Source organism: Panulirus ornatus, chromosome 11, assembly GCF_036320965.1.
Source record: "Panulirus ornatus isolate Po-2019 chromosome 11, ASM3632096v1, whole genome shotgun sequence".
Taxonomy (NCBI): Eukaryota; Metazoa; Arthropoda; class Malacostraca; order Decapoda; family Palinuridae; genus Panulirus; species Panulirus ornatus.
The window spans coordinates 4,794,942-4,807,270 of record NC_092234.1 but is presented as its reverse complement, the minus strand read 5'-3'; the positions used below and the strand labels follow the sequence as shown (position 1 = coordinate 4,807,270).

The following is a 12,329-nucleotide window of genomic DNA, read 5'->3' as shown; positions in this document are numbered from 1 at the left end:
ACCTCCAATTTGGTCTCCCTCTTCTCCTCGTTCCCTCCACCTCCGACACATATATCCTCTTGGTCAATCTTTCCTCACTCATTCTCTCCATGTGCCCAAACCATATATATATATATATATATATATATATATATATATATATATATATATATATATATATATATATATATATTTTATAAATAAAAAAATAATATAATATATATATATCTTTTTTTTTTTTTTTTTTCATACTATTCGCCATTTCCCGCGATAGCGAGGTAGCGTTAAGAACAGAGGACTGGGCCTTTGAGGGAATATCCTCACCTGGACCTCTTCTCTGTTCCTTCCTTTTTTTTTTTTTTATATATATATGTATATGTCTGTGTGTGTATATATATATATATATATATATATATATATATATATATATATATATATATATATATTTTTTTTCTTTTTCTTTTTTTTTTTAGACAGCGACAAAGTATATAAAAAAAAAAAAAAATATATATATATATATATATATATATATATATATATATATATATATATATATATATATATATATATATATATATATATATATATAAACACACACACAGACATATACATATATACACATGTACATAATTCATACTGACTTCCTTTATTCATTCCCATCGCCACCCCGCCACACATAAAATAACAACCCCCTCCCCCCTCATGTGCGCGAGGTAGTGCTAGGAAAAGACAACAAAGGCTACATTCGTTCACACTCAGTCTCTAGCTGTCATGTAATAATGCACCGATACCACAGCTCCCTTTCCATATCCAGGCCCCACAGAACTTTCCATGGTTTACCCCAGATGCTTCACATGCCCCGGTTCAATTCATTGACAGCACGTCGACCCGGTATACCACATTGTTCCAATTCACTCTGTTCCTTGCACACCTTTCTCCCTTCTGCATGTTCAAGCCCCGAACGCTCAAAATCTTTTTCACTCCATCCTTCCACCTCCAATTTGGTCTCCCACTTCTCGTTCCCTCCACCTCTGACACATATATCCTCTTTGTCAATCTTTCCTCACTCATTCTCTCCATGTGGCCAAACCATTTCAATACACCCTCTTCTGCTCTCTCAACCACACTCTTTATATTACCACAAATCTCTCTTATCCTTTCATTACTTACTAGATCAAGCAACCTCACACCACATATTGTCCTTAAGCATCTCATTTCCAACACATCCATCCTCCTCCACACAACCCTATCTATAGCCCATGCCTCACAACCATATAACATTGTTAGAACCACTTTTCCTTCAAACATACCCATTTTTGCTTTCCGAGATAATGTTCTCGCCTTCCACACGTTCTTCAACGCTCTGAGAAGTTTTGCCCCCTCGCCCACCCTGTGACTCACTTCTGCTTCCGTGGTTCCATCTGCTGCCAAATCCACTCCCAGATATCTAAAACACTTCACTTCCTCCAGTTTTTCTCCATTCAAACTTACTTCCCAATTGACTTGTCCCTCAACCCTACTGTACCTAATAACTTTGCTCTTATTCACATTTACTCTCAGCTTTCTTTTTTCACACACTTTAGCATACTCAGTCACCAGCTTCTGCAGTTTCTCACCCGAATCAGCCACCAGCGCTGTATCATCACTTCCCAAGCCCTCTCATCCCCAACAGACTGCATACTTGCCCCTCTCTCCAAAACTCTATCATTTTTCTCCCTAACAACCCCATCCATAAACAAATTAAACAACCATGGAGACATCATGCACCCCTGCCACAATTCGACATTCACTGAGAACCAATCACTTTCCTCTCTTCCCACTCGTACACATGCCTTACATCCTTGATAAAAACTTTTCATTGCTTCTAGCAACTTGCCTCCCACACCATAGATTTTTTCACTCCTTCTAGCAACTTGCCTCCCACACCATATACTCTTAATACCTTCCAAAGAGCATCTCTATCATTATAATATATTTTGATCAGAATCAGTCTTACTATATGACAAGAATTTCTCTTTGTTTACCATCTTATGATTTTCTTCTAAAATTCATGGCGCACTATGTAAATGGCACATTGTGCATCTAGGAAATGAAGTATCTAAAAAAATTGATTCATCAGCTTAACAATTTCCTTTTCAGTTAAATTGCCAGCAAACTGGGACCACTTCTATTGAATACTAGAGTTAATTTCATTAGTTTTAGGTATATATATATATATATATATATATATATATGGTAAGCATTTATTTTAAGTGTATCCCTGGGGCTGGGTAGAAAGAATATTTTCCATGTATTCCCTTCATGTTGTAGAAGGTGAACTAAAAGAGGAAGAAGAAGGGGGGGGGGGGGGAGGCTTGAAATCCTTCCCTCCTGTTTCTTACTTTTCCAAAAACAAACAAACAAAGGAACAGAGAAGGATTTGAGGTAATCATATTCCCTCTAAGGCTCAGTCCTCTGTTCTTAACGTTACCTTGCTAACATGGGAAATGGCAAATATGTATGAAAAAAAATGTGTGAAGCATTCTATGGTAACACTCAGAGGTGAAGTGGTTATGATCCTAGTAAATTTTCATCATCATACCCCCTTAAAAGATACCATACAATCTGAGCAGTTTGGTAAACTTTTCAGGCAACATCAAGCTCCAATGATACACTGACTCACAAACAACATTCTAAGCTTTTAAAATGACACAAGCTTCCTTCATAAGCTAATGCTGTATACAGTGTTTCTGAGGAGATAAAATGTTCATTATGGCTGACTTAAATATCTGAGTTTCATTATATAAAAGTATGAACATTTTAAACTTCATTTGGAAACAGTAAGAACACAGAATATATAATGTAAATCAACCTTCTATCTATTCATTTTACAGTAAAACTTCTGTTATCCAAAATGCATGTGGAATCAGCCACTTTGGATTATAGAATTTAAGGTTATTTGAGTTTTTTAATATATTAAATCATTCAGATATTGTACTGTCATATCTTACATATTTGTAAATATTTCACAAAGAGGAAATATTAATATATGTAAGCAAATACATAAGCAATTGATGCAGAAGCCCTTCATAAGAGTCTCTTAGGATTCACCCTAAGCATGTGTCTTGCACAACTTCTTTCTAAGGCAATCATTGACAGTGCATGAAAGGGGGAGTTGTCCACAACAGTAATCCTGGTGCACAAATACACACTTGTGCAAGACCAGCACACAACACCATGCCAGAAAGCCAATGGGAAATGGCAAGCAGTCATCAGCCCCACGAGACACCAACTCGAAAGTACACTAATTGCTGTGGTGTGGTGCGCACATGATTTGAAATATTTTTTTATATTTTTTTGGTGATTGAGGGCTACTAACTGAAACTGAAAACATATGTTGTTTTGAACATTTGGTTGTCTCAACTTATAGATATCAGAGGTTTTACTGCTTAAGAAGTGAGTGCTGCTATGGCATATGAATATTCTAGTTAGCTACTAGACAGTGCCTATGTGAATATGATCGGTGTGAGAAAAAAAAGCAATAAAAATTTTATGGATACATTGAAATAAAGCAAGAATTACAAACAGACTTTCTATTTGCTTTATTATCAAGAAAACATTTTAACACTAATTAATCTCTGATGACATCTTTGAGGTAAGGAAAATAATGAAATTTTTTATGGTGCATCTAAAAGGATATGCATAACAAATAACAAACCTCTTGAAAGATGTTGGCTCTTCATTTCCCCCCCTCTTTTTCTCATAATCATCCATGTCTTGAACTTGTGCTGCCTGAAACACAAATTCGCTTAGATTATGAATTACTTAAGCTTTTTGTCTATACTTCCACACATATCATGTTCAGGAACTGAAGCTTATGGATTAGGGATAAGTGCTAGATTAAGTTCAAGTGTCATTAGATGTGTTAAGTTTACAAATTTCAGATAACTTACACTTACTGTTCTGCAAATAGTTTCAATACTGTTTCATCCCTGTTCCATTTTGTTCTCTTGTTCCCATGAAGGTAGAAGGTGTTTGCAAACTCCACCTTCTTACTGCAACTGGGTTAGCAAAAAGTCACCTTCCATATGACTGTATCACCATATCACCATTAGCGGACAGAAGAGCGTACAGCATTTTTATTCTTTCACACTATCATTGAATGGTTTACCACCTCTTGGCAATTGTCTTGGCAACAATCTATTCAAAACCTGCTCATCTATACAGCCATGCTAAAATTCCCACAATTCACACAGACTGCAATCTTACTGATGAATAATAAGAAATTCTTAATAATTCCCTATTCCAATAAGTTCACATTAATTGTAAGTTCCTTTAACAAACAAGCATAAATATTACCACATTGTCAGAAAAGAAAACTGGTGAGGTTGCACTGTGTAAGTGAGCGGGAAGAGCAGTACCCAAGAGTGTCTTATGTACATGATTCAGGAGTCCAAGCGAAAGCTGTCACCATGCCTGCTGTAGAAATCTTGGATAAGCATTGATAAAGAGAACTGGAGAGCAAAAGGCTGACTTGATGAGTCACATGACATCTAGTGCTTTTGTGGTGCATGTGAATGAATGTGGATACCTCGTGTTGTTGGACAAAACAAAAATTACACAATGGGATGAATAAACAAATGAGGAAAGCAACAGAAGCCACCCAGATTAGTGTAGAAATATAAGAAGAGGTTTGATTAAGTAATGAAAAGCTAAGAGAGATATGTGGCTGAAAGAGCTGAAAAGGGTATGCCAAAATGTTCTGAACATATGGATAGAATGAGAGAGCACAGGTTGACAAAGAGGATACATGTATCGGAAGTGGAGGGAACAAGGAGAATGTGGAGACCAAACTGAAAATGGAGAGATGGAGTGAAAAAGATTTTAGTGATCGTGAGGGAGAGGAGGGGAACACCTGCCCACCGCCCACTTCCGGCTGCCGGAGGGTGAAAAGCATGCACAAGAGAGAATTGGAACAATGTAGTATGCTGGGGGTGACATGCTGCCAGTGGACTAACCCTGGGCATGTTAAGTACCAGACTAACCAATGGAAAGTACTGTAAGGCCCGGTTGTGGATAGGGAGATGTTGTTTCAGTGCATTACATATGACAGCTAGAGAATGGATGTGCCCCTTTTTCATCTGATCTTGGCATTACCTCACTTATACAGGAAATGTGATCAGGGATAAAGAAAAGAAAGAGATTTGATACTGGTCACAAAGATTGCAGCAAATGAGTGCATAAAATAATTTTACTTACCATGAGATAATACAGCCTTTATAATCCCTGATGATTCACAGGCTTCCTTAGATTCAACTGTAATAAAATTAATGTTTGTGTAGAAACTAAGGATGAGGTATAATGCAGAAAAAAAGTAGTACTCCGCTGTGAGACTTCATGGCAGGTAATACAGTAATCAAAGTGCATATTTTCTTTATCATAGAAAAATAGAAATATCATAAAACAAATTTCAAAGCATTCAAGAAAGGAGAAAACATCATAAAAGTTATGTATGTCTCATCATAACTCATTTATTTCTTTAATCACGGAACTTAAGTAAGTTTTTGAATCTAAGTTTGAAACTTTCAGTAAATGTATCTTTTATAATAATTTCACTCATTTTAAAGAACAGTAAATCTTCCTCACAAGGGAACTGTAGCACATAATATTTTGAATTATAAAAAAATATTCAATCACTCTTTCAATGCTTCTAAAGTCTTTCCTGTATGGGAATTTAACAATAAACTTCAAAATTCAGGGAACAAATTGTACATATGTCAACTTGCTGAAGCTAAGAAGAAAAAATGAGTAAGTCAGTACTCAGCCTATTCACTGTAAACTCTTTTACATCATCTTAATTTCTGATTTCCATATACAAATAGACTTAAATTACTAACTGATACAATAGTGGTTTCTTTCTTTCTAGCAACACATACAGCACTTTAAGCAACAGATTGTTAAATTCTTCACATATGATTCATACAAAAATATTTTATACTTACCCCATGAATAATCTTAAACCCTATCTTTTATTGATATATGTATCATGTTCCTACAGAGGCTTCCTCAGCATTTATGAATTTGGCATGAAGAAATGTAAGCTTCATGATATCTACTTTAGTTGATAAAGTATAGAGCAAAAACAAAATATAATGGGGATTATTTTGAACTTCTTAGGAATTTATACATATGATTCTCGAAAATGGAAAGGTTAACAGAAGAAGGACAGATGAACAAAAGAGGACAGTTCAACATCTTCACTCTATGTGGAATGGAAGGGGTATTGTTATAGCCAATCCTTGTGTGGATGGTGTCCACATATAAAATGAGGTAAAAGGAGTCAGTTGTATGCCACAGGTCCAGGTCTCACAAGCTTGAACACATACAGACACTTCATGAGAACAGCGGAATAACATCTAAGAATAGAGCAGGTGAGCAACATCAAGGCATATGGATAGGAATTGTTAAAAAGAAGGAATATCAAAGGAGGTAATAATTGTGGAAGGCTTTAGCTCCACTGAGACTACAAGAGTTACCATAAATTTGTGAATGAAACCCCTATAGATACATAAAAGCTAGAGAAGAAAAATAGCAAATGTACCTACAAAACACCACCAGCTTTTAAGGAATAGATTTTGTTATGCTCTTTAAGTGGAATGTCTAAGAAGAGGGGATGATATGGTTATGCCCCACACATTTATGTTATTTCAGAGAAGAAATATTTGTTTGGAATTTGTTTTTAGGAAACAAGAGAAGACCTGGAAAATAATTGCTGTACAAATCAGATTTAAGTAATTAATGCTAAAAAAAAAATAGAGAGATGTAGAGAGAGATAGTAAGTTGATAAACGTGAAGTGAACTTGGTGACATAAGACAGGATACAAAGCTTTAGAGATATCAAACACAACGACACAGGAGCAATCAAAATCCTTCAGGCAAGAGGGTGAAAGGTTGGTCACATAGGATCTTACACAGTTAGAACTTCTACTACCAATGCCAAACTACTGATCTAAAATCGGAATAAGATTTTTAAGCACTTATTAAAAAAATGAATGTTGAGGATTCTTTCAAAAACTTTAGAGAAAACAAGAAAGAGCACTGGGCTAACAGCAAAAAGGGTAAAAAAGGTGTTCTTTCTTAAATAAGATGAGCTGGACCAAGGCAAACTTTCAAGATGAAAAGAAGGTTTACATTTTTAGACATGAAAAAAGTGAGCTGGATCAGAGCTAGCTTACAGATGCACTCATTCAAAGTGAAAGGAGGTATGCCTTCTTACCAATACATCTCGTTCATCTACAGCTGGGAAACAGCTCAAAAGACCTTGCATGAGGAAAAGAGGGTGGGGGCATAAATTCAGCAGGAGTCATTATGGAGTGAGGATGATTAATGGAATAATCCATTGTTAAAAGAACGTTCTGATATAAAGAGCACTGTTTTGGGTTGGATAGATAGCTACTGATTGATAGTCACAAAAGAGGAGAAAAGACTGAATTATGAAAGTTCATGGGGATACTTTTTAGTTAATCAGAGAGATTTAGAGTTGAAGTCAACACACTTTCTTTTCAAGAAAGCACGCTTGATTCTGTGAATCCTAGTACCTACATTATAATGATTCCAAGCAGAAATAAGGGCAGAATGAGAATCAAGAAATGGGTAGAGATTCATGGCTCTATATGCTTTGTTCTCAATGTGACATGTATTAGTTTAGTAAAAGATGATGTAAGATTGCATTCCTGCTAAGATAACATCCATTATACAATCAACACACCTGAAGGCATCCTGACTGGTTTAGTAAAGTAGTGGTCTCATGATAACTACAAGTAAAAAATGTGCAAGGACCAATGAACCCACCTAAAGCATTAAAGTTAGCATTATGAGATGGGACCACAGTGTTACAAACATTGTCATGATCAGTAACTTTTAATGGATAATTAATTTGTTGTTCTAGCTTGATAAGTAAAAGAAAGGGCTTTGGTTCCACAATGATCATCCCAATTTGTGGTGTTAACTATTCTGTTGCAGAAAGTTCACATGACATTAAAAATACTGACAATGAAACTAGATGCTGACAGCATAATAGGTTCTTTGACAATACGGTTTACACTGACAGAACTTATCACCAAATAAAACTGATACTGTTAACTTGCAAGATAGTTTGAAAGTCTCTGTTGAATTGCAAGAGCCTCCAATTGCCTCTGATGAATCGGTGGGCAACTCAGCAGGTCTAGAAAGTCTTGAATCACAGGGAACACTATGCTGCTTCTGCCACAAAAAGGTTCAAGTTACGGGGTTTACCTGGCCATAAGAAACATAGTTTTACAAAATTGATATTAATGAATACATTTATCACATCAGAATAATTAAATTTCTGGTACTCTGAATGTCACAGTAATTTTAACATTGAAAAGTAAAAACTAATCTCCTAGGAAAGTAAATTAAAATTTTGATAATATTTGTAAATTGATTAAGTGGATTATTATCAAAACCCTAAACTACAATGGTTGGTACTAATTACATCAGACAGTTCAAACTGCTTGTTTGTACATTCAAACAGTGTTTTCCTCTATCATAAATATAAATAAACATAATTGTTACAGATGAATACAGGACAGCAAGGTGGATACAGATATTGCGATAATAATGCAATAAATAGAAAAGAATTGCATAAAAGACACTGTTCAAACTTTACATCAGGAAAGCAGCTCAGTTATGGCTAAAGATATAGTGTAAACATGCTTTGACATGAAATCCATTCTTAAATCCAAATAAATGGTCGCCGTACCTCTGTATCTTCAAAATATTTCCGTTGGGTTTTCTGATTCCTGGTATCCTTAAGCTTGCCATAAATGCATAATTTGGCAAACCTCCAATGAAATTAATAAACTGTAACACTAGTAGTGTTACGACTTCGGTAAATACATAATTACAATGTTACAGTGCAGAATACTCTAGCAGGGCTTGATGGCTATTAATACAGCTGTTTGAATGATTATCTGGGCTTTAAGCCAATCATCTACTTTGGTCATTATGGTCATCAATTTCAAGTTAAAACCACCAATCGAAAAACCTTTCACATCATTTGTGTTGAAGATAATTCTAAGACAACTTTTACTATTACTCTGTAGATGATATAAAACATGTCTTTTCGAGGAGTTACCGTGGACTACAGAGAAATAAATAACGGCAGTGTTTTAAAGACACAACCAACGCTTATGTATATAAGAAAAAGAAACTGGCGAGCAAATGAAGACTGGCTGAGGGCCACTAAAGAATGGAGACAGGCTTCCATAATACTTTTTTATGCTGGAGGTTCCAAAATGTCCACATCAAGGTCTTTTTTTTTTGCTGAAAGCTCCATTAACGGACAAAAGTCTGCATCAAAGCCTTTTTAATGCTGAAGGCTCCAGTCACGGCCAAAAGTCTACATAAAGGTCTTTTTTATGCTGAAGGCTCCGGTCACAGCCAAATGTCCAAATCAAGGCCAAGCCTTAACTGAAATATAGAGAATAACGAAGGTAAAGAGAAAAGACAATTGAAAGTACTAACGAATTTTGAAGGAAGTGAAAAAACTTTTAAAATGTGCCAGGTCCTAGTTACTGGGAAGGGCATGAGAAGGTAGAGATTTCCAAGGCTTCAAGGTGTAAGAAATGAAAATTACCATTCGGCCTATAACATTAGTAAATCGTACTTTTTCCTCCTCAGTATCATAGGTATCTCAAGATATCTACATTCCCTGCAAATAACAAACCTGTTATTTCATCATATATATGAAAATCAAGAAACAGGACACTGACGAACTGTACCTGCGTCTTGTGTTGTTATTTCTCCTCATCATTAACATTTAAAGTCTTAATAGCTAAATTCAAACACATTAAGAAGCCTTTAAGGTTAAATCCACGACATTTTCCACCGAACTCAAATGTAAGATAATTTGGTGCGGCAGGGCAAATCATGCACGAGACCAAAGGGACACGTATTAGACCCGACTAGAGCACAGCAATACGTATTAGACCACTAAACAGACATTTGGCTGTTAACAATGATATTGTGTGTGTGTGTGTGTGTGTTAAGGCGATACGAGTCGGACACAATAACCACAAAGAATGGACCGATACCATCAAGGAACGGTACGATATCATTCATCTACTTCTACGAGAATATAGAACGATATCCTAACATGTACATCATACGTCTTCGGACGATTTTCGCTACTCGTATGTATTACAAAAAAATAAAAATGACAATATCTACACGCAAATTTATCCGCTAATAACGAAAATTTCAAAGTAACCCTGTTCAAGATTAGGAGTAACACCTCGTGCCTCGTACAAAGGTGTTACGTAGATGGGCGCAATCAATGGCGATAGTCTACTACATTAACAAAAATCGTTCCTCAATAAACTAAATTGATATGATACTATCTATATACACTACATTAGACTACACTTACTGTAGATGTCAACGGTTACACAGAGTCGAGCGTACAAAGTTTCCCATTCCTGACACACTAAAAGAATGCACTCCTTTGAATATTATGTTTACCATGCACTGTATATTGATTCTCACTTTGTACAAATGTACCTTGTAAACTTGAGCAGAACTAGACGTCAAGAAAGGTTCCAAGAAAGACGATCTAACTTGCCAACAACGTCCGCCAGGGCACCCGGTAGACTGCCTCTCGCGCCTGCACTACTGAGAATTCCTGACCAAAACGTTTTGAGTAAACTCTCTCTCTCTCTCTCTCTCTCTCTCTCTCTCTCTCTCTCTCTCTCTCTATATATATATATATATATATATATATATATATATATTTTTTTTTTATACTTTGTCGCTGTCTCCCGCGTTTGCGAGGTAGCGCAAGGATATATTCTTTTTTTCTTTTAAACTATCCGCCATTTCCCGCGTTAGCGAGGTAGCGTTAGGAACAGAGGACTGGGCCTTTTTTTGGAATATCCTCACCTGGTCCCCTCTGTTCCTTCTTTGGGGGGGGGGGGGGGGAAGGGGAGGATTTCCAGCCCCCCGCTCCCTCCCCTTTAAGTCGCCTTCTACGACACGCTGGGAATACGTGGGAAGTATTCTTAATCCCCTATCCCCAGGGATAACATATATATATATATATATATATATATATATATATATATATATATATATATATATATTTATTTTGCTTTGTCGCTGTCTCCCGCGTTTGCGAGGTAGCGCAAGGAAACAGACGAAATAAATGGCCCAACCCACCCCCATACACAATGTATATACATACACGTCCACACACGCAAATATACATACCTATACATCTCAATGTACACATATATATACACACACAGACACATACATATATACCCATGCACACAATTCACACTGTCTGCCTTTATTCATTCCCATCGCCACCTCGCCACACATGGAATACCATCCCCCTCCCCCCTCATGTGTGCGAGGTAGCACTGGGAAAAGACAACAAAGGCCCCATTCGTTCACAGTCTCTAGCTGTCATGCAATAATGCCCGAAACCACAGCTCCCTTTCCACATCCAGGCCCCACACAACTTTCCATGGTTTACCCCAGACGCTTCACATGCCCTGATTCAATCCACTGACAGCACGTCAACCCCGGTATACCACATCGATCCAATTCAATCTATTCCTTGCCCGCCTTTCACCCTCCTGCATGTTCAGGCCCCGATCACACAAAATCTTTTTCACTCCATCTTTCCACCTCCAATTTGGTCTCCCACTTCTCCTCGTTCCCTCCACCTCCGACACATATATCCTCTTGGTCAATCTTTCCTCACTCATTCTCTCCATGTGCCCAAACCATTTCAAAACACCCTCTTCTGCTCTCTCAACCACGCTCTTTTTATTTCCACACATCTCTCTTACCCTTACGTTACTTACTCGATCAAACCACCTCACACCACACATTGTCCTCAAACATCTCATTTCCAGCACATCCATCCTCCTGCGCACAACTCTATCCATAGCCCATGCCTCGCAACCATACAACATTGTTGGAACCACTATTCCTTCAAACATACCCATTTTTGCTTTCCGAGATAATGTTCTCGACTTCCACACATTTTTCAAGGCTCCCAAAATTTTCGCCCCCTCCCCCACCCTATGATCCACTTCCGCTTCCATGGTTCCATCCGCTGACAGATCCACTCCCAGATATCTAAAACACTTCACTTCCTCCAGTTTTTCTCCATTCAAACTCACCTCCCAATTGACTTGACCCTCAACCCTACTGTACCTAATAACCTTGCTCTTATTCACATTTACTCTTAACTTTCTTCTTCCACACACTTTACCAAACTCAGTCACCAGCTTCTGCAGTTTCTCACATGAATCAGCCACCAGCGCTGTATCATCAGCGAA

The 12,329-nt window shown here is 37.1% G+C and overlaps 1 protein-coding gene and 1 long non-coding RNA gene across 16 annotated transcripts in view; one reads left to right on the top strand and one right to left on the bottom strand.

Annotated features, from left to right (window-relative positions):
* LOC139751232 (uncharacterized) overlaps nt 1–12,329 on the top strand; it is a 179,943-nt gene that overhangs the window by 148,811 nt on the left and 18,803 nt on the right. The gene's annotated exons all lie outside the window — the stretch shown is intronic.
* The window catches only part of LOC139751229 (uncharacterized), a 35,558-nt gene that overhangs the window by 20,023 nt on the left and 3,206 nt on the right, over nt 1–12,329 (bottom strand). For 3 of the 14 annotated variants that reach the window (XM_071666440.1, XM_071666454.1, XM_071666445.1), the window contains 3 exons: nt 8,106–8,253; nt 5,218–5,274; nt 3,677–3,750 (listed from right to left, as the gene is read on the bottom strand). In XM_071666440.1, the coding sequence (XP_071522541.1) occupies nt 3,677–3,750; nt 5,218–5,220 (77 nt within the window). In that variant the 5' untranslated portion in view covers nt 5,221–5,274; nt 8,106–8,253. Of the gene's footprint in view, nt 1–3,676; nt 3,751–3,911; nt 5,193–5,217; nt 8,254–8,740; nt 9,139–10,408; nt 10,664–12,329 lie in introns of those variants that run through there. The other 11 variants (XM_071666441.1, XM_071666443.1, XM_071666448.1 and 8 more) reach the window with 11 other exon arrangements.